Source organism: Meriones unguiculatus, chromosome 2 (genome assembly GCF_030254825.1).
Source record: "Meriones unguiculatus strain TT.TT164.6M chromosome 2, Bangor_MerUng_6.1, whole genome shotgun sequence".
Lineage (NCBI taxonomy): Eukaryota > Metazoa > Chordata > Mammalia > Rodentia > Muridae > Meriones > Meriones unguiculatus.
Window position 1 is genome coordinate 53,322,326 of NC_083350.1, and position 18,978 is coordinate 53,341,303.

The 18,978-nt window shown below is 47.2% G+C and overlaps 1 protein-coding gene and 1 long non-coding RNA gene across 9 annotated transcripts in view; one reads left to right on the forward strand and one right to left on the reverse strand.

Annotated features, from left to right (window-relative positions):
- Pkd2l2 (polycystin 2 like 2, transient receptor potential cation channel) overlaps positions 1-18,978 on the reverse strand; it is a 31,863-nt gene that overhangs the window by 8,129 nt on the left and 4,756 nt on the right. For 2 of the 8 annotated variants that reach the window (XM_060377474.1, XM_060377473.1), the window contains exons 4-13: positions 18,495-18,751; positions 16,403-16,624; positions 12,795-13,023; positions 10,649-10,819; positions 10,038-10,219; positions 7,008-7,128; positions 6,572-6,673; positions 4,453-4,517; positions 3,025-3,079; positions 26-138 (exon numbers count right to left, since the gene is read on the reverse strand). In XM_060377474.1, the coding sequence (XP_060233457.1) occupies positions 26-138; positions 3,025-3,079; positions 4,453-4,517; positions 6,572-6,673; positions 7,008-7,128; positions 10,038-10,219; positions 10,649-10,819; positions 12,795-13,023; positions 16,403-16,624; positions 18,495-18,751 (1,517 nt within the window). Of the gene's footprint in view, positions 1-25; positions 139-1,221; positions 1,437-3,024; positions 3,080-4,452; positions 4,518-6,091; positions 6,674-7,007; positions 7,129-10,037; positions 10,220-10,648; positions 10,820-12,794; positions 13,024-16,402; positions 16,625-18,494; positions 18,752-18,978 lie in introns of those variants that run through there. The other 6 variants (XR_009589845.1, XR_009589844.1, XR_009589849.1 and 3 more) reach the window with 6 other exon arrangements.
- The window catches only part of LOC132652347 (uncharacterized), a 36,287-nt gene continuing 30,780 nt past the window's right edge, over positions 13,472-18,978 (forward strand). The window contains exon 1 of the long non-coding RNA XR_009589850.1: positions 13,472-13,548. This is a non-coding gene — a long non-coding RNA (uncharacterized LOC132652347). The remainder of the gene's footprint in view (positions 13,549-18,978) is intronic.

Sequence of the window (18,978 nt, forward strand, 5' to 3'; positions counted from 1 at the left end):
GTTGGTACCTATAACACGCGCTTACTCTCGAAATTCTTGCTGAGTGACAGGCTGGTAGTCATCCTGAATTTCTGTAGAATAGTACTTCTTCTCAAGCCTTTCCTTCCATGCTTTCATGTGCTCTGCCCCTTGGATCTCCTGTAAATTTAGAAGACAAGTACAGGCTGCAGTCTGTGTGTGTATGTGCCGAAGACTTTAGTAGACCACTACCCAGCATTCCAGAGGCAGAGGCAGGCGGATCTCTGCGTTTGAGGCCAGCCTGGTCTACACAGGGAGTTCCAGGACAGCCAGGGCTACACAAAGCAACCCTGTCTCGAAAAACAAGTAGGAAGTAGACTGCTAAAGATGATAGCCGGCGCTTGGTCTGCAGTTACCCCGAAGCCTGGGCTGTGAGCTGTGCAGCCCACGTGGGAAGGGCTTGCCTCTCGTGCACACAGTCTCTTCCTGTTTTAACTAACGTATCTAAGCTAATATTCTCTTGTCCCTCTTTTTCAGAGCTGAGTTTCAAGCCCAGGGTCTCATACATGCTGTGCAGTGCTCTGCCTTGAGCCTCCAGCCCCTTAAATGTAGCAAGTGTCCTTGAGAATGCCTCCGGGGCATTCTTTACTGTCCTAGCAGCTTTTCTGCCAGACCTACCCAGATGTGACTCAGTCCCTTTTAAACAATCCCTGCCTTGCTTAATGGTCTGTATGCACCAGTGGCGTGTACCACAGCACAGGACTCACTAGGAAACGGGTATCACTGCCCCTTCCTGATCTGCAGTCCTTCCCGTGAACTGTCCCTACCACCACCAGCTTGACCTGTGTTTGTGTATTTCACACTATTGCATTTCATTATTTCATGTGTGTGGCGTGTGGCGCTCATGCAGTGGTGCATGTTAGAATAACTGTCAAGGCCCCGTGGGTCCCGGAGTTCAACCTCTGGTCATCAGGCTTGGTAGCAAGGTACCTTTGACTGCTCAAGCCATTTCACCTGTCTCAGTTTTTCTCAAATTTAGAGTGGAAAAAAGGAATACTGTGGAAATTCGGAACAGCCCTAGGAAAGGAGAAAGGATGTACCCGGGTGTGGCTGTAAAGTGCTTTGGTAAGCCAGGTGTGGTGGATGCACTTGACCGGTGACATTAAAGAAGCTAGAGCTGGGGATGGAGAAGTTGGGGCCACCCTGGCCTGGGTAGCAAGCATCTGTCAGAAGGAGCTAGAGTTGGCTTGGTAAAGCACCTACCAGGAAAACACGAGGACTCGAGTTCAGATCTTCAGCAGCCAGATCAAAAGCCAAGTGGCGTCATGAGCCGGGGCTGGAGCCCACTGGCCGGCCAGTCTACACAGACGGATGAGCTTTTTTCACCAGGTTCAGTGAAACCCTGTCTGTTGAGAAAGATCCCCAGTGCTGACTTTGCCCTCCATCACACATAGGAACGTGTACACCCAAATACAGCCCTGGAAGTTGATGTAGAAGACAAACACACTTTGGATTAGGGCGTCTTCGTAAGAATTCACCACGTGTGCTTAGTCCAGAGGTAAGGCAAGGCAGCAGAGGAGATCCCTGCCTGATCACCGTCAAGATGGTCCCGGATCCCCCTTTTAGGTGAAGCTCCACTGTGCTGGCAGGGAAACTTGCTAGCTGCAGCTCCCTAGTTTTTGCGCTAAGGCTGTTAATGACTAGAATGACCAGGTTGATTATATTGTGGGCACATTAGCGCATGGGCCTAACTCATTTTCAAACCTTTTGTGTTTATGTGTTTGGTGTACACAGCGATGTATGAACACATGCAGAGGCCATGCCAGGACCCCAGGTGTCTTATCACTCTCTGCTCTATCTCCTTGTTCATTGACCTAGTTGACATGCTCTCAGGATCTGCCTGTCCAGTGCATGGGTTACAGCTTCATATGCCCAGATTTTCATATGGCTGTGGGATTTGAACCCCAGCCCTCATGCGCGGGAAGCAAGTGCTCTTACCCACTGGGCCATCTCCCACCTACTGTGCAGCTGAAGGTGGTCTTGAACTCCTGACCTTCCTGCCTCCATCTCCCAAATGCTGGGACTGCGGGTGTGTGAGATCCCGCACCGGGTTCCAGCGAGCCTCCTCTAGCTTCGTAGCTCGCTGCCCTCTCCCTCCTTCCCCTTGTGTTTTCTGCCATCTCTTGGTTGGCTCACGCTCACCCGTTAGTAAGAAAAGCTGCAGCATTCTCAAGTTCATGTGGTTTTGACCTTTATATTTGAAGTACAGTTTTGTTGGTTATAAAAATTCTTGGCTAACATCTTTCCATGAACATATTCTAGCTGCTATTCTGTTGAACATTTTCATGCTAACTTGATCTTTTTTTTTCCCTTTTAAGTACATGCAAATTTTATTTGGATAAGGCTCATGTTGACATTGCTAGGTAAAGTTTCTCAAACATACAATATCTTAATTCTCACATTTATTTCAGGAATGACTCATTGAATTATAGACTTCTTTTTAGACTCAAGTTGTGAAAAATGTTACAAGAGGGTACCCCAGCATTCTCTTCCGGCCTCAGAGTACATGCGCAGGCCATATGGGTGTACATGCCTGCGCATGTACTGCCATACACACGTTTGCACATATACAGATAAGTGTATGTACATATACTTGCACATATACACAAGTAAATCTTTTTCAAATGCTGGCTGTGGTGGTGCACACTTGTAATCTCAGGACTAGGGAGGCAGACACAAAAGGACCTTTGAAGTTCACGGTCAAGCCAGGCTAGTCCTAGAGAACTTCAGGCTAATGAGAGACCCTGTTTTAAAGGGAGTGGATGGCCTTCCTGAGGTAACTCCTCTCGTCTGTGCACATTCCCGCCTACCCCCAACACACATGCATAAGTGATCCATATGAAATAAATTCTGCAAATCTCCACTGTTCGTTAAGCAGTTTACCGTGGTGAATGGGAAAGGCTCTCGATTCTGAGAGATGTATTTACAGGTGACAACTGTGGACATAAAGGACTTCTGTTAATTAGAACTTTTTTTAAAGTTTAGAGAAATGAATTAAAATCTTACGTTTTCACTAAAGCCTTCTTTTCTGGCTTGTTGGGCCAACTCTTCAGTTGTTTTCCTATTGGAAAGGCAAAATAAACGTGAGTTTAAAAGGCTGCAACCATGAACACAATCAGGTCTGCAGCAAGCAGCTGGACTGCCTTATGACAAATGCTGCTCATTAAAATGTGATTAATAGGGTGGGGGGTTGTAAAAATAAACCATGTTCTTTCCATTAACAAATAAGCATCATGTCAAGCCTGAGTTACTGCAGAATATTTTTATTTCCATAGTTGAATAACCTGTGCACTGCATGTAAAGAAGTTACTTTATACTTGTGATACTTGTGCAAGCGACTTTGCTCTCCTAACATCCTGCCAGCCTTTGCTGAGTGGCAATACATATGCTGTGCTGTTTTTTAAGTGGTGCCAGCAGGATCCAGGGCCCCTGACATGCCTGGAGCCTCACAGGCAGGGCTGGACTACCTATTGGCTCCATGTTAGTTTTAAATGAGTTCCACAACGGCCTCAGAAATTAAAAGCCTTAATGGCTAGTATAAAGATGAAGTGTTTAGACTCACAGTCAACCTAAACTCATTTTCTTCTGTAATAAAAGCAGAGGTTCCCGTTTTCTTGACTTTATAATAATGCAAAAGCAGAAACCATTCTTTTTTTCTATGTAGCCTTGGCTGTCCTGGAACTCACGTTGTAGACTGGGCCAGCCTTGAACTTACAGAGATCCACTTCCCTCTGCCTCCTGAGTACTGGGATTAAAGGTGTGTGCCACCACAACCCAGTGCAGAAACACTTAAAATTTGAATTTTGATCTTTTCCCAGGATGGTAAAATGTGGTAGGATACTCAATATGCTGAACTCTCAGCCGTGTATGTGGTCATGAGGGAAACAGTCAACACTCTACAGTTTGCATTGTTGCTTGTGGATCTTAGGTGTACAAAGCCAATCAATTACATGATAATCAACACGTAACGTGTAGGGGTTCTGTCAGCGGTTAGTAACCCCATCCTAAGTTGAACACCTATGTGATGGTTTGAATGAGAAAGTCACCATTGGCTCCTGCAGTTAAATGCTTGATTCCCAGTTGGTGGAACTGTTCGGGAAGGATTAGGAGGTGTGGCCTTGTTGAAGGGGATGTCACTGGGGTAGGTTTTAAGGTTTAAATGAAAAGAAGAAGGTTTTTAAAAACCCATACCATTCCTAGTTAGCCCTCTGCCTAGTGCTTGTGGATCAGATGTGGGCTTTCATCTATTGCTCAAGTGCCTGCCTGCCTGCCGCCATGCTCCCTGCCTAGCCCTCTGGAACGGAAAGCCTCAAAGTCTTTCTAAACATTGCTTTGGTCACGGTTTCTCTTCATGGCAATAGAAAAGAAACTAAGATCTTCTATACAGAAATTGAAAGTGATAAAAAAAAAAACCACAACAATGTAATGTCTTACGTTTTCTTGTCTTCATCATCTTGAGCTTTTTTCAGTTTGAGCTTCTCGAGCACATTGAGGTAGGTCTGGTTTAATTAAAGAGAGTTTGAAAATTCAGTTATTCCCTGTATTCTTCACATTGAGTCAAGCTATACCAACTGTGACGGCGGCTGTAGGGGCTCCTGCCTAAGGAGACGCCTGGCCTTTCTCCATGCCGCCGTCCTGCATGCTGCCTCTGTGAAAAGCAGAGGGGCACTGCAGAGGCATCACTGGGATGTGAGGCAAAGGTCTTCTTAGAAATGCCAACATGGGAGCCAAAGAGGTGGTCCAGCAGTTCCAGGGGCCGAGCTCTGTCCCACCCCCGGTCTGGCAGCTCACCTACAACTCCAGACTCGGGGACCTGGCGCTGTTGGCTTCCATGGGCACCCCACTCACATGCGCATACCCACACGCAGGCACACACCCATACACACAAAAATCTTCAATGTTAACATGGACTGCCTTAAGGATGTTGACACTTTTATGTTAATAGTGTTCTCTCAACGGATAAGTTCCCAGACAAACCCTGAGCCTCACAGGAACAGAGCTACTGGCACCTCTGTAAAGTGCTCAGAATTGCCAGGATGTACAAGTTGGTAGGGAGGCATGCTGGCTAGTTTTATTCAACTTGGCACAAGCTAGAGTCATTTGAGAGGAGAGAACCTCAGCTGGGGAAATGCCCCTACCACATTGCAGTCTATGGAGTATTTTCCTGATTAATGATTGATAAGGGAGGACCCACCCCCCTGGGGGGAGTGCCACCCCTGGGCCCAAGGTCCTGGATGGCATAAGAGAGGCTGAGGGAGCTGGTAAAAGCATCACTCCTCCATGGCCTCTGCTTCAGTTCCTGCCTCGAGTTCCTGCCCTGACTTCCCTGGGCTATAGATGCTGCATGCTGTAGGATGAAATAAACGCAGTCCTCTCTAAGATTACTTTAGTCACGTTGTTTTGTCACAGCAATAGAAACCACAACTGAGGAGGTGAGGTGGGTGCATAACTCAAAATGAGCCAGAGGTCAAGAGGACAGGGCAGATTCCCCTGTGTCAAGAACAGAAAGCAAGAAAGGGAACAGCTGTTGGAATATTTTAGAGGTAAGAAATGGGGTGAGTAGAAGACAAAGTGAGAGCATGTGTTACACAGACAGCACTCTGGAGGCACGAGTAGGAAGACTGCACTTCATTCAAGGCCAGCCTGCTTCACACAGCAAGTTCCAGCCAGAGCTGCCCAGTGAGACCACGCTCAGAAGAGCAAACACAGACAGCAAAGAAACCAAACCGATGAGCTGGAACTTACAGTTCAATATACAAAGGCAGGAAAAGCAGAAGCTAGCTCCTGATAGTTGAAGAGGGTTGGGACTGTGAGGTGTGCAAATGGCTTGGGAGAGTGGAGTGAAGAAACTGGGCTTAATTTGACACGAAGACAAGGCACGCAAATGCCGAGTTTGATTGTGGAAATTTGCTAGGATCTAACGACAAACTTTTGTGAGCAATGACGTAGGTTCCATTTGTCACCTGACAGTGCTTTGTGGCTAGTATTTGGTATGTGGAACTCTGAAGTAATTTTAGCTAAATCGTTAATGTCAGAAGGGCTGCGGATGTAGTTCGGTTGGTAAAGTGCTTACCTAGCATGCATGAAGCCCTGGTTTCCAACCCAAGGACCACATAAACTGGGCACGGTGGTGCATGCCTGGAGTCATAGCACACAGGAGGTAGAAACCAGAGGATCATGAGATGACTCTCAGCTGCACAGTGAGTTTGAGGCCAGCTTGTGAGGCATAAAAAACAACGAAAAAGTCTGGTGTGTGTGTGTCTCACTGGAGGGTTTAAGTGATATAAGTTTTTTATAAGTTTATAAATTTTTATAAGTTTTCTATAAGTTTATGTTTAGGAAAATAAGTTAGCTTACCTTCTCTTTTTTAAACTTATTTATTTATTATGTATACAGTATTCTTCCTGTATGTGTGCCTGCACACCAGAAGAGGGTACCAGATCTCATTATAGATGGTTGTGAGCCACCATGTGGTTGCTGGGAATCGAACTCAGGACCTCTGGAAGAAGAGTGTTCTTAACCTCTGAGCCATCTCTCTAGCCCATTGACTTACCTTCTTAATTATGTTACTAAGTTCAAAATCTGGTCTTCTGCCTATTGAATAATCAGCCTTCACTTCAGAATAGGTGTCGTTAATTATTGCCAAGAACATGTTCTGGGGAGAAATATCAAATAATTATTTCAATAAAAATTTACTTGGGCATATAGTTCAGTGTTCGAGAGCTTGTCTAGAATGTTCAAGGTCCTGAGCTTCACCCCAGCATCCCAGCATCCCAACACACACACACACACAGTGACTTTTCAGGCTGGATCCTGGGTCAAGGGCCTACAGTTCTGCTACTTGGGTAGCTGAGGAAGAGAGTCACTTCCTCCAGCAAGGCCGTGCCACCTGAACCTCTCCAAACAGCACCACTAGCTGGGGACCAGGTGTGCACTGCCTCAACTTTGTGACTAGTCTGCAGTGAAGAAGAAAGGATGGGAATCCTTACCAGGAGTACAAAGAACACAAAGAAGATGAACGTGATGAAGTAGATGGGCCCCAAGATCCAGTTGGCCTGCTGGATGCCAGCAAAGTTAAAGTCCCCAAGGACAATTCGAAATTGTGCAAATCTTTGAAGAGAAGAAAAGCATTAGAAAATGTTCTATCTCTTCACTGACATACTTCATTCATAACTTGTGGCTGCTAATGATCCTGGCTGCATAAGACATCTGCTCTTGACTTTATTTCCTCGGTGTTGGGTACTAAACCCAAGACCTCATGCACGCTAGGTAAGTGTTCTACCACTGAGACACAACTCAGCTCTTCCTCTCCTTCTTTAATTATATGCTGTGGCACCATCCTAACATTGGACAGAGCATGGTAGAATACACCTGTAATCCTGGCACACAGGAGGCTCAGGCAGGAGAGACCAGGAGTTCAGAGTCAGCCTTGGTAACATTGCAAATTTAAGACCTTTGAGGGCTACATGGCACCCCTGTCATTGGCAGGAAAATGGACAGAAGCAAAAGACATCATGTTAAACAAAAGAAGCCACAAACAGAAAAGCAAGTGTCAGTTCTGTCTCATGTATGGAAATAAATGAATAAAAGATGACCTGAAAGTAGAGGGCGCATCAGCAACTGGAGGGGGGAGGTGGCAGCGGAGTATTAGCTCCTTTCTGTTGCTTTGATAAAACAGCATGACCAGAAGTAACTTAGAGAAGAAAGGGTTGTGTGTGTGGTTTTTTTTTTTTGTTTTTTTTTTTGTTTTTTTTTTTTTTTTTGTTCTAGGCTTCTGGTTCCAGAGCTGGGCATGGCAGAGGGTGGGCAGGAGCAAGACGCTGAGAGATCACATCCTGAACCTCACAAATTAAGAGTGAAGTGAAAGCAAGGCAAGACTGTGAAGTCTCAAACCCCAGTCTGCTGCACGCTTCCTCCAGCAAAGTGGAACCGCCTAAACCTTCCCAACCAGCCAACACCAGCTGGAGGAAACCTCTCATTGGGACTACCACAGAGGGGGAAAAGAGAAGGCTGAAGGACAGAAAGACGGCGTGGGGTCCATGCACAGGACACTCTTCTGCCGTCTATCTGTTCAATTAGCATGCGTCAACAACTTCGATGAAAAGACCGGGAAAATGTCTTTGGGGCCTCTTCTCTGGAAGAGATGTTCCTGGAAGGTGTCTCCGGGTCCTTGCTTTCTGGTTTAGGCCCGCTCCGTGTTCACTTTTCTGTTAAGTCTCAGTGTTTTCTCTTTCATTCCGTTTTTTGAAATGTTTTCAAGACAGGGTTGATCTGAATAACTCAGGGCACCCTTACGGACAGCAGAGGTCCTTCTGCCAACCCACTGTGCAGTTCTGCCTGTTTACCTTCCCCCTTCCCGACCTCCTGCTGGGAGGCTGTGTGTGAATGGTCACATTTGGTCGGGGCCTACTGACGTGTCTGATTATGAAGACAGTAGGAGAACAAAGATAAAGAAGTCAGCTCTTAGAAGTTGGAAACACAAGCTCTGTTCACTCTCAGTCAGCTATTAAAGTCTCAAATGTGACCTGGCGTTGTGGCACACGCCTATAATCCCAGCACTCAGGGAGGCAGAGAGGCAGGCAGATGTCTGTGAGTTCGAAGCCAGCCTGGTCTACAAAGCAAGTCCAGGCCAGCCAAGGCTACATAGAGAAACCCTGTCTTGAAAAACAAAACAAAATGAAAGAAAGAGAGAGAAAGAAAGAGTCTTAAATGTGGTCAACTGAAGTTGGAAGGGATTTCGGGGTGCACTAGCCTAGCCCCTTTGCTTCACAGAGAAAACAGTGAAAACTCTGGAAGCCTAGGGTTCAGCTGCTGGATAGACACTAGAACAAACTCTCCGTCCCCTTCCCCCGTCTGTTTGTCTTGGGACTAAGTAAAGGGTGATTTCAGAAGCACAACATAATGGTTATATATTTTAAGGTTCAATTATTTACATGAGAATGGAAAAAAATGAGGGCAACTTCAGACGTTTCTCTAGAGAGTTTCAAACAATCAAAAATCCTGTCTCAAACAAACAAGAAATGGATAATTTTTCTCTTTTCTCTCTGAACCACTCACTGTCTCATGTACCGGTCTCGCTCCAAACCTGCTGTGTAGCACAACCCTGAACTCCCAGGTCCTCTGTGTCCACTTCCCCAGTGCTGGGACGGGCAGGTGTGAGGCTTCGGATTGGCCCTGGGGCTTTTCCTGTGCCAGGTGAGCACCTTACCAGCTGAGCTGGATTCCTGGCCCTCAGAAGCCTAAACCTGTGAAACATCTCACTTCTAAAGAAAGGCTTCAACATTTTTGTAAGGCACCTACCTACTCACCCCTATAGGTTTGTGGCCCGTTACTGACCACTCTATATACATAAATCTTCATTTTGTTTTGTTTTGTTTTTCTTTTTATCTGGGTCTACCTAACCAGGCTGGTCTTGAACTTGTGCTCTTCCTTCCTCAGTCTCTTGAGTCCTGTGAATATAGGTGTATGCCCCATATCTTCCTTTTATAAAGCTGTTTTTATGTTTTAAAAAATTGAGATGTTTTTATTTTCTTGAGACAGAGTCTTGCTAGCTAGCCCAGGTTGGCCTCAGCTCAAATCCTGCTCTGCCTCCTGAATGCTGGGTTATAGGCTGCACCAACACACCTGGCTTTAGAAAGCTACTTTAAAGTACAAGACTGGCACATGAGCAAGGAGCAACAAGTTAACAGAAGGGGAAAAAAAAGATTCTAGAGGGGACGCCTCTGGAGGAATCACAGATCTCCTCTGTTCCCAGAGCTGATGCTACAGAAACACTGGGGCCCACTTACGTTGTCTTTGGTAATAGTCCCACCTTTCAGTGAAAACTTATTTGTCTAACTTGACCTACCAATGACTGAAAGGTAGATACCACCACCTATTTTAATTTTCCAGTGGTAGATTTCCTGTGAGTAAAGATTTAGCAAAAAACAGAACCAAGCTTTAAAGGAACCATTTATCATAAGGCTTTCTGTGATTTTTCCAGGGAGAAAACATAATTACATTTGTATTAAAGAGCTTACATGGAATTTTGAAAAGTCGAGAAGTCATCAACCTGTGACCCAAAAACAAGAAATCCTAACTGGGCGTAAGCGGAGAATATGATAAAAAACATAATGGCGAATCCCACGATGTCCTTCATGCAGCGGGACAGCGTGGAGGACAGCTGAGACATGGTCTCGTTGAAGCTTATGAATTTGAATATCTGAAAGAGGCACACGAGTCCGAAGAGTCAGGCAGAGCTGTTTAGAATCAAGCAGGTGAATCCATCCTTTTATCGCCAGATAAAAGGAGACAATGAGAATCAAGTGTTTGAAGATCTGCCAGCAATCATTTAAAGGTCAAATTAAATTTTAACTACTTTTGGGAAGGGTTGTAGAGGTGGTGGGGGCACAAGGGGAGGAGTGTACCCCAGGGCACGTGTAGAAGTCAGAGGACAACTTGTGGGAACTGGGTCTCTCTTTCCCAAGGATCAAACTTGGGTCACCAGCTTTGGGCAAGAACCTTACCTAGTGTGCCAAATTGCTTCTAAAACTCACTTCCTAGTGAAGAAATGCTCCCCCTCCATATAAGGTAATAGTTTTACTAATACATGTATGTCACTGGCTTACGTACGAGAATGAAATATAAATACCTTTATCCATGCAAAGAAGATCGTGATAGCAATTATATTGTTATAGTAAATGTGCCAGTATGCGAGAAAATAGAAGTCCGGATAGCTCTCAGTGTTATTCAACAGCCGTCCAAGCAAGAGGTAATTCTGCATGTTACAGTATGCGTAGAAAGAAACAGCCAGAAAACAAAGCTACAGGGGAAAATTAAACAGGGTTAAATTGGAGACCATCTCTGTCTCTAAATTTCTCTCAGCCACTGAAGAAACACATGAAGAGAGTTCATTAAATGCTTAGGGAAAGGGGAGGTAGAGATAGGAGTGGGCTTTTAAAACAATTGTGTGAAAAGTGGCTTACCAAGTCTATTTTTGTACCAAGGACAAGGGAGGCATGTGCTGATGAGCGCAGCCTCTGACTGCTCGGGAAGGGGCTTGCTCAAACTCTGAGTCGAGAACATACAGATGGCTCTTTTGTCAAGTCCAGGCAATTATCTGTTCTTTTCCACTGAGCTGCTTCCAGAACTTCACGTGTCTCCGTTGTCTCTGGTACCAACCGCAGCACAACGAAGGCAGCAGGCAGCTTGCCTTCACAGTTCTCTGTTTTCAGAGCAGTTTTCTGCCGTCCCTTCCAATCCAAGCCTTGTGGGTGTGGAGGTGACCCTGTCCCCAGCTAGTCAGCCTCTCCACCGCCATGACTGCAAGCTGCAGCGACATGGAGCAGGGGCAGCAGGCTTTACCTGGGCATGGGGAGGCCTTCTGGGCCGAGTCAGGCGCCCTCCCCCCACCTCCCAAGTGTGCATGGATACAGCCCACGGGAAACCGAAGCCTGGCTCGATGATAGACACCTTGGCCTCTCCACTTTGCCTTCCGGCTGTGGTCTTAGCTGACTCGTGCTCTGCTCACCAGGGTGACAGCCCACTCAGAACAGACATGTTAGAGCTCAGCTTCCACTTGGACACTCACTACAGCTCAGGAAGAGACCCGGTTCCCTGACATGCCGCCAGCCCGGCGCTGCACTGTCTGAGGGCCTCTGAGCCACCACACCTAAGAGCTTAGTCTCCTCTACTGTGCCATGTTGCAACAAAAAAAACTTGCCATCTGCCTTGATTGTAAAATAACTTGCAACCAACCTCCTTATAGAACGATGTAGCGAGCTCTTTGAAAGATGACTTCAGATCCGAGTTATCTTAGGCATCAGAGGTTTATAACTGCTTGAAATATTCCTTTGACTTTCTTTGACAGAAATACTTTGAAAGAAAATTACATGTAATGTTCTGCCCTTTGCTGGACATTAGTGGGGATGCTAGAGAGATGGGTAGGACATTTTCTTTTTGTTTCTTTTTTTGGTGTGTGATGTGTATATGTGTGCGCGCCTGTGAGTGCAAGCAGAGGTCAGCGGGGGGACGGGACTGGAGTTCAGCTCTGTCACTCTCTTCCTTAGTCCCTAGAAGGAGGGTCTTTTTCTGAATCTGGAGCTAAGCTGACATCAGGGCTGAGCAAGCCTCCCACGTCTGTCTCCCACAGTGCTGGGGTTCCAGCATCTTTACATGATTGTTAGGGATTCTGCCTTTGGGCTTCATGCTTGCATGGCTACCCACAAAGCTATCCTCCTAAGCCTTTTTCTTCTCCTTATGTTTAAGTTTAGATCATGCCTCACTGGCCTTGACCTTCTGAAGCTGCCTACCTCAGGCTCAGCCTACCTTATAGGTCCCCAATCTCAAACACTCTGCTACGCCTCATACAAGTACATTTCGGGAGTGAGGACATCAAGACCTCTTAAGTGCATAACCCTGGCACACACTTCAAATCCTAGCAGCCAGGAGGCAGAGGCAGGGCAGTTCTTGGTGAATTCAAGGCCAGCCTTCGTCCATGTGGTCCATTCAGGGACCCTGTCTCAAGAAAGGAAGGAAGGAAAGGAGAGAAGGAGGGAGGGAGGGAAGGAAGAGAATCATTACCTATGGAGTCCTCTAGGCTTTTGCTAAAGGACTCAATCAGAGAAAATAGATTTCTCTTTTAAGGGCATAGGATTAGACTGCCCTATATCAGCTCATTTTATATCTGATACTTGTAGCTTCTTATTGGCTGAAAGGAAAGTCCTGTGTTTTATACATCTCCAAGTGGTAGGTTCAGATGGGAGCCCTTTAAATCGTACCTGTGGCTACACACTCACCATCAAAAGCAGCAGCTCCAGCCAGTTCCAGATACTTTTGAAATAGGCAAACTTAAACTCATTCAGTTTTCTCAGTTCTTGTGTTATAAAGGCAAAAAGAAAGATACAAAAGATGACCTCGCAGGACGCAATGAAGTAGTCGTAGTAGGTGACATATCTCAGGAGCTTCACGGAGTAGAACTGCCACGAGGTGAGGAGGCCGCCTGTCGCGGGGAACTCCGCCACCAGCCTGGAAAGCAAAGCCTGGGAGTGTTTTAGGTGTTCCAGATTTCAGTCTCCAAGACTCTGTAAAATTTCTAAATCAGTGACGACACGTACCTCAACGCTAAGCACTTATTTTGTACAAAGTGTGTTTCCATGAGGGGCTAAAAAGATGGCTCAGTGGTTAAAAGCACTTCCTGCTCTGCCAGAGGACCCGGGTCCAGCACCCTGCATCCACACGTGGCCTTAGAGACCCTGACTCCCGGAGATCTGACATCCCCCTCCAGCCTCTGCGGGCACCACACAGCCACGTGGTGCACATACGTGCAGGCGAACGCCCATGTACATACAATTTTAAATTTTTCTTTAAAAAAAGGAACAGGCCTCAGAAAAACTCAGATGCTGAAACATGAGGTCAGTCAGTGTGGGCTGTAGTGTTACGTAAGAACTTTTTTTTAAAAAAAGTGTTTCCTTGGGCTTGCACATTCAATCAAAAATCCTTCCACCTGCCATGGCTCCCACTTGGCGTGCACAGGGATGCAGAGAGAACTCGGTAGGTGAGCACCCTTTCCCCGGGCTGCCCCTGCCACCCTTAGATTTGCTGCTTCAGGGGGAACTCAGGCAAAGCCTGCCTTTCTAGGCCGTCCCTCAGCTCAGCTTCCGGCAGTCACAGGAAAATCCAAACAGCCGAGCTGAGCCCCTGCCCCTAAGGGGAAATCCTCAGGGCTTTCTGTGCGTTAGACCTCACTGCTAATGCCCTCTGTGACAAAGCCAGTGGATTGCTTGTGATCTGTGAAGTGCCTGGAATGTTGCTATATTTATCTGTCTTGTTTTGGATCAACATATCAAGGAAGAGTGACTCTTCAGGCCGCAGACAAGGCTTGCCAAGTGGAATTAGGCAAACACCCTGGGATTGTGGGGCGGCTGCAAGGCTTTGGGCTCGGTCAGGGGTCTCTTAATTAAACCAGTGATGCCATCAAGCATTAATTAAACCAGTGATGCCAGTAAGCACCTAGCGGGGGGGGGGGGGCCCAGTGTGGAAGGGAGCCTTTGCTGGCAAAGGCTGTCTGGTCTGTGGAGACTCAGGAGGTTTGCCTGGCCAACTAGTATAAAAACCAAACTATCAATCAGCCCCTAAACTGCCACAGATGTGCACCCTCCGCATCAAACATTCAGCCGAGATGTAATTATACGGGTGCCAAAGGCGGTTGTACGATTTATTCTCGGTAACGTGTAATTTGTATATTTATTTTACACACCCACATATCTGGGGTCGGGTAAAATCTCTGGGGGGGGGGGAAGTAGTCCCCAAAGTAGAAGTAGTCTCAGAAGCTCTTTGGGGTGACAGTATGCTTTGCTCAGTTAGTGGTGAGCTGGGGCAGATCCGCCGTAGTCTGCTGAGTCTGTTGTTGTTCTTTGTTACAAGGAAAAGTGATTTGTGTTGGATCATGATCCTGGAGTCTAGTGAAGGGTAAGGCATCATACCGTGAAAGTGAGTGTGTGTGCACACGCTCGTGCACGCATGTAGGGGGCTGTGGGAAAATCTGCTGATGTCTCAATGTTTAATGGTGTAAGTTTACAGTTTTGAGACCAAAACAAAACAAAACAAAACCCTGAATTTAATGTCATTGCAAACAGCCCTTTGTGTGACGTAAGCTCACCGCCCAGGGCTTCCAGCTTATTTAGGACACAGACACGGCTGTGTTTCACCCTTTATTGTGCTCAGGCGCATTGAGATGGGAGAATGCTGTGAGGAGCTCTACCTTTCCTGAGAGGAAAGCAAGACTTACAAAATGACAGCTGTGTGCTCAGTGACTCTGCTAGGAGTTTGTTGATATTTTTACAGACTTTAAACAGCACGTTTTGCTGTTCGCTGCTGCATAAGCACAACGTCTCTCGTCTTGTGTAAACTACATATTTCATTCTGAGGGAAACAAGGTCAGACCTATGAGGAAACGGTGGCCCTCGGCTTCCAGTGACTCTGTTACCTTTCTCTCCAGCAGCTATTTCCCGTGCCCCCTTCCAAACAGAGAGCTGACTGTGTTCAGTTCCTTGCCGCGCATCCCTTAGGGAAAGCAGATTAAAGCTCCTCAGACACACACACACACACACACACACACACACACACACACACTCAGTCAGCCTCACCTGGGTTTGGAGGAAGCTGAGGGATGGAGAGGTCTGTTTGCTGCCCATCTGAGCACAGTGATACCCGCCCACGGCTGCTTCCGGCACACAGCCGTGCTGGAGAGCTGGAGATGAGGCGGAAGCTAGCAGTGACAAAAGGGAAATCACCTACAGAAACAGAGCTAGTCTTCTGTACTCACCGTGAAAATTACTCGCCCTGATTTTGGAATTGCTCCTACACAGCAGTAGGACAACAGCAAACAATATTTTTGTTGTTGTTGCTATTTAAAGCAATTTAAGTTGGATTTTTCTTTTATGACAAAAGCCTCCAAACTGATTGAGAGCTCAGACTGATCTCAATAGAGCTACCATCTGACTGGCTCTACTCAGCATCTCGCACTTGGCTTCGTGCTACCTGCTCATCTTCCTCCTGGTTCCAACAAGTCAACATATACGAGTCCTTCTCGTGGCAACTGTGGAGGTGCAGAGAGCAAACTGATACACAAACTCACGACCCGCTTACTTGCCGCATATGTGCTAACACCACACTGGCCAGAGCAAGTCAGCTGAGCCCAGCATCAAGGACTGGGATAGACCACCACAATAGGACGTGGACAACTTAAGAACAGAAGCTACTTCTGCAGTGTGTAATGTGCTGTGAAAATGTCTAGGAGATGGCCACTGTTACATGTCATGAAATTCAGATGATTCTGAGACGACCATAGAGAAGCCCACTTGAAAATAAGCCAAGACATACGTGTGTGTGTGTGAGTGTGTGTGCGCATGTGCATGGATGCCCATAAGCCAAGAAATCTGATTTTATGAAAAAGTTATGACAGATCTGTGTACCATTCCAGGAAGAGAGAAATGACAAGACTGGGTATCCTCAAACCAAAGTAGTGGTGGCAAGATGACTCCACAGGCAAGGGCAGCTTGCTGCATAAGACAGACTACTGGAACCCACGGTGGGGTGAGAACTCACTCCCCAGCCTCCTCTGACTTCCACACCTGGCAAGACGGTGCACCCCTGAGCACGTGCACACCAACACACACACACAGACACAATGCAAAACCTAGAATATTGTATGCGACTCTTCATGTCCCTAAACATATCCTGAAGTAATAGAACAATGAGTCTGGTCTTGCCTTATTCTCTTCTGCATTACCGTCAGAAGAACATCATATTTCTCTAAGCTCAGCACAGGTACGGGGGACCTGCGACACCAGCGAAGGCTCTTTAGAAATCCAGCTTGCTAAGATAAAACGCCTGAGCCACCCACCTGACGATGCAGAACAGATTGACGTTGGCATTATATGAGGAAAAGTCAATAAACACAGCTCTGGTGCCTCTGTCGATCCAACTGTTCAGGCGCAGCTCGGCGAGTTTGGTTTTGGCTTCAGATTTTGATTTCGATAATGTGAATATATATCCTCCATCTCGGTAAACGCCGACAAACCCCCAGTGCCAAAGGGCATTGGTGGAAGAAGCCGAGTGCTTCCATCTGTGGGATATCAAAGGAGCAATGCAGATGAGAAAGCAGCCCAAGGATCTAAGCCAGCCTTTGATTCAGAGCAGCTGGAACAAAGCTCAAAAGTAGCAGGGGCAACTGAGTCACGGTTTGTCAAAGGACCAAGACCCAGCCTACTTCAGTACTTGCTGTGGGCAGCAATGGCATGAAGAGTAGAGTGGTCTTGCGCTGCATTTGGAGTACATGTGTGCCTGCATTCACACACACACACACACACACAGACAGACATAGACACACAGATAGGCAGACAGACGTGCGCGAGCACGCACACACACGTTATTTAATTTTTCAATAAATGTTTATAATTTTATTTCTCCACCTTTCTGGCTTCTAACTTATAATAATTACAAGAAAACCAAAAGAAGTTCACCTTCACTCCTCGCTTTTAGTCTACTTTTTCATTTTCTTCCAAACACGTCTAAATTTATAACATTTATAAAAATTATATAAGCCCTCAGGAATGCCCTTAAACTCAGGCAGCCTGGGCTATATGGCAATATCCTGAATAATAAAATAAAGTTAAAGTAAGTCTCCAAACTCATACAAAGAATAAGGCAACACAGATAGCAATTAATCCTGGAGACTGGGGGAGGCTGTTTAAGAAAGGAAATTATAGACCAATGATCCAAAGCAATCAGGTGTAACTAAGACTGAGAGGCTAAGGGGAATGTCAGGAGGGGGCAGAAGAGAGCTGCGGTAACAGGTCCCTGGCCACAACAGGAACTCCACACAGCTGTAAGATCAGAGCACCAGAAGGGTATTACTTAGAAATAGTAAGAACATAGTTACAAAAGAACCAAGAGCAAATATCAGCTGTTTCTAGAGAGGGTGGTGATGAGTAGAGAGTAGATCCTTGCAGACACCTGACTAACTGTGATACACAGTAAAGGAAAAGGGTACCGCTGGCCTCTGGCCGTGATTTTCACAGGAGCCTGACACGGGAGGTGTAAACAGCGCCGACGCCGGGAAACATCATTGTCTAGAGGGGGTGGTGCCAGCGGCTTCCGGCTCTCACGTCTCAGTGCAGGGTAGTGGGTCCATACTCCCTGCAATGCTGGCCGGAGGCTCTCGCCTTCCGCAACTGTAAGTCCCCACAAACTTCTGTTTGGGTGTCTTAGCACAGAAAGGAAAAGTCGCTCAGTTAGCATCTTCCGTGGGCACCATCAGGCACGGCTGACAAGCACGACTGACCGCCCCCTTCAGAATGAAGCCACAGGCGTCACTAAAGGAGGGTGCAGTGAGGAGGGAGGGGAACGCCAGAGGATTCTTCAGATGCCTAAGGAGCCTTCAAAGCTTTTGGCCATCGCTAGACGCTACCAAAAGAACACTGATGCCCGGGGGCTGGAGAGATGCATACAAGCACAAGAAACCCGGTTCAGGTCCCCAGAACCTGCGTGAAAAACAGCTGCTGGGGCCTGGCTCCAATCCCAGGCGGCGGACGGGATCGGAGCTCTGGAGCTCATTGGCCGGCCAGCTGAGCAGAGTTGGTAAGCTTCAGCGAGAGACCCTGCCTCAAAACTCAAAGGGGGAGACTGCTTTAGAAAGACACCTGAGGTTGACAGCTGGCCCCCCATGCGCATGCACACACAGAATCAGAGTGACGTGTCCCTCCCCCCGGCCCCTGGCAACCATTAGGACTAGTCATCTCACAAGCCACAGTGACCCTCCTCTCCTCCATCCAACAGGGTCACTCTTACAGCGCTGCAGCTGCGGGGGCTCTTCCCAGGAGCTACGGCCAGCGGCTCGCAGCTCCCGTCAGTTGGGGAGACAGCCAGATTTTGATAATTTTGTGAAGCCACAAAGGTTCCTGCAAGAAAAACTTTACTAAGGTCACATCGCTTACTCTGTCCCGTTCTTGAGGCCGAAATCGGACAGGTCCTCGTTTTCAGCTGTGTACTTGGCGTAGCAGTCGCTGAAGAGGGACTGGAAGGCCACGTAGACCCTGCAGGTGTCGTTGCGGACTCTCAGCTGCCGCACCCTGGGGACGCCGAGGAGGATGTTCTCGTAGTAGATGCGGCTGCTGTTCTTCCAGTTGTACAGCCTCTGGCTGTTGTACCACGAGTCCCAGTACAAGCCTTCCAGGAGGGGTCCTTCCATGAACTTCACAGAGAGAGGCAAGTGTCGGGGGGGGGGCGGGGAACCATACCTTCGTGGCATCAGAAACTGTATTTGCATGCGTGGTTCCGGGTGTAAGTATTGACCAAGAGGACACAAACTCTGCTGGCAAGGGCCATGGTGACTGCTATGCCTCGCTTTGTCCCTGTTCCATTCTAAGTGACCCCCAAGAACAGGACTACGCTCCCCCCGTTTCTCACTGTCTTTGCCAC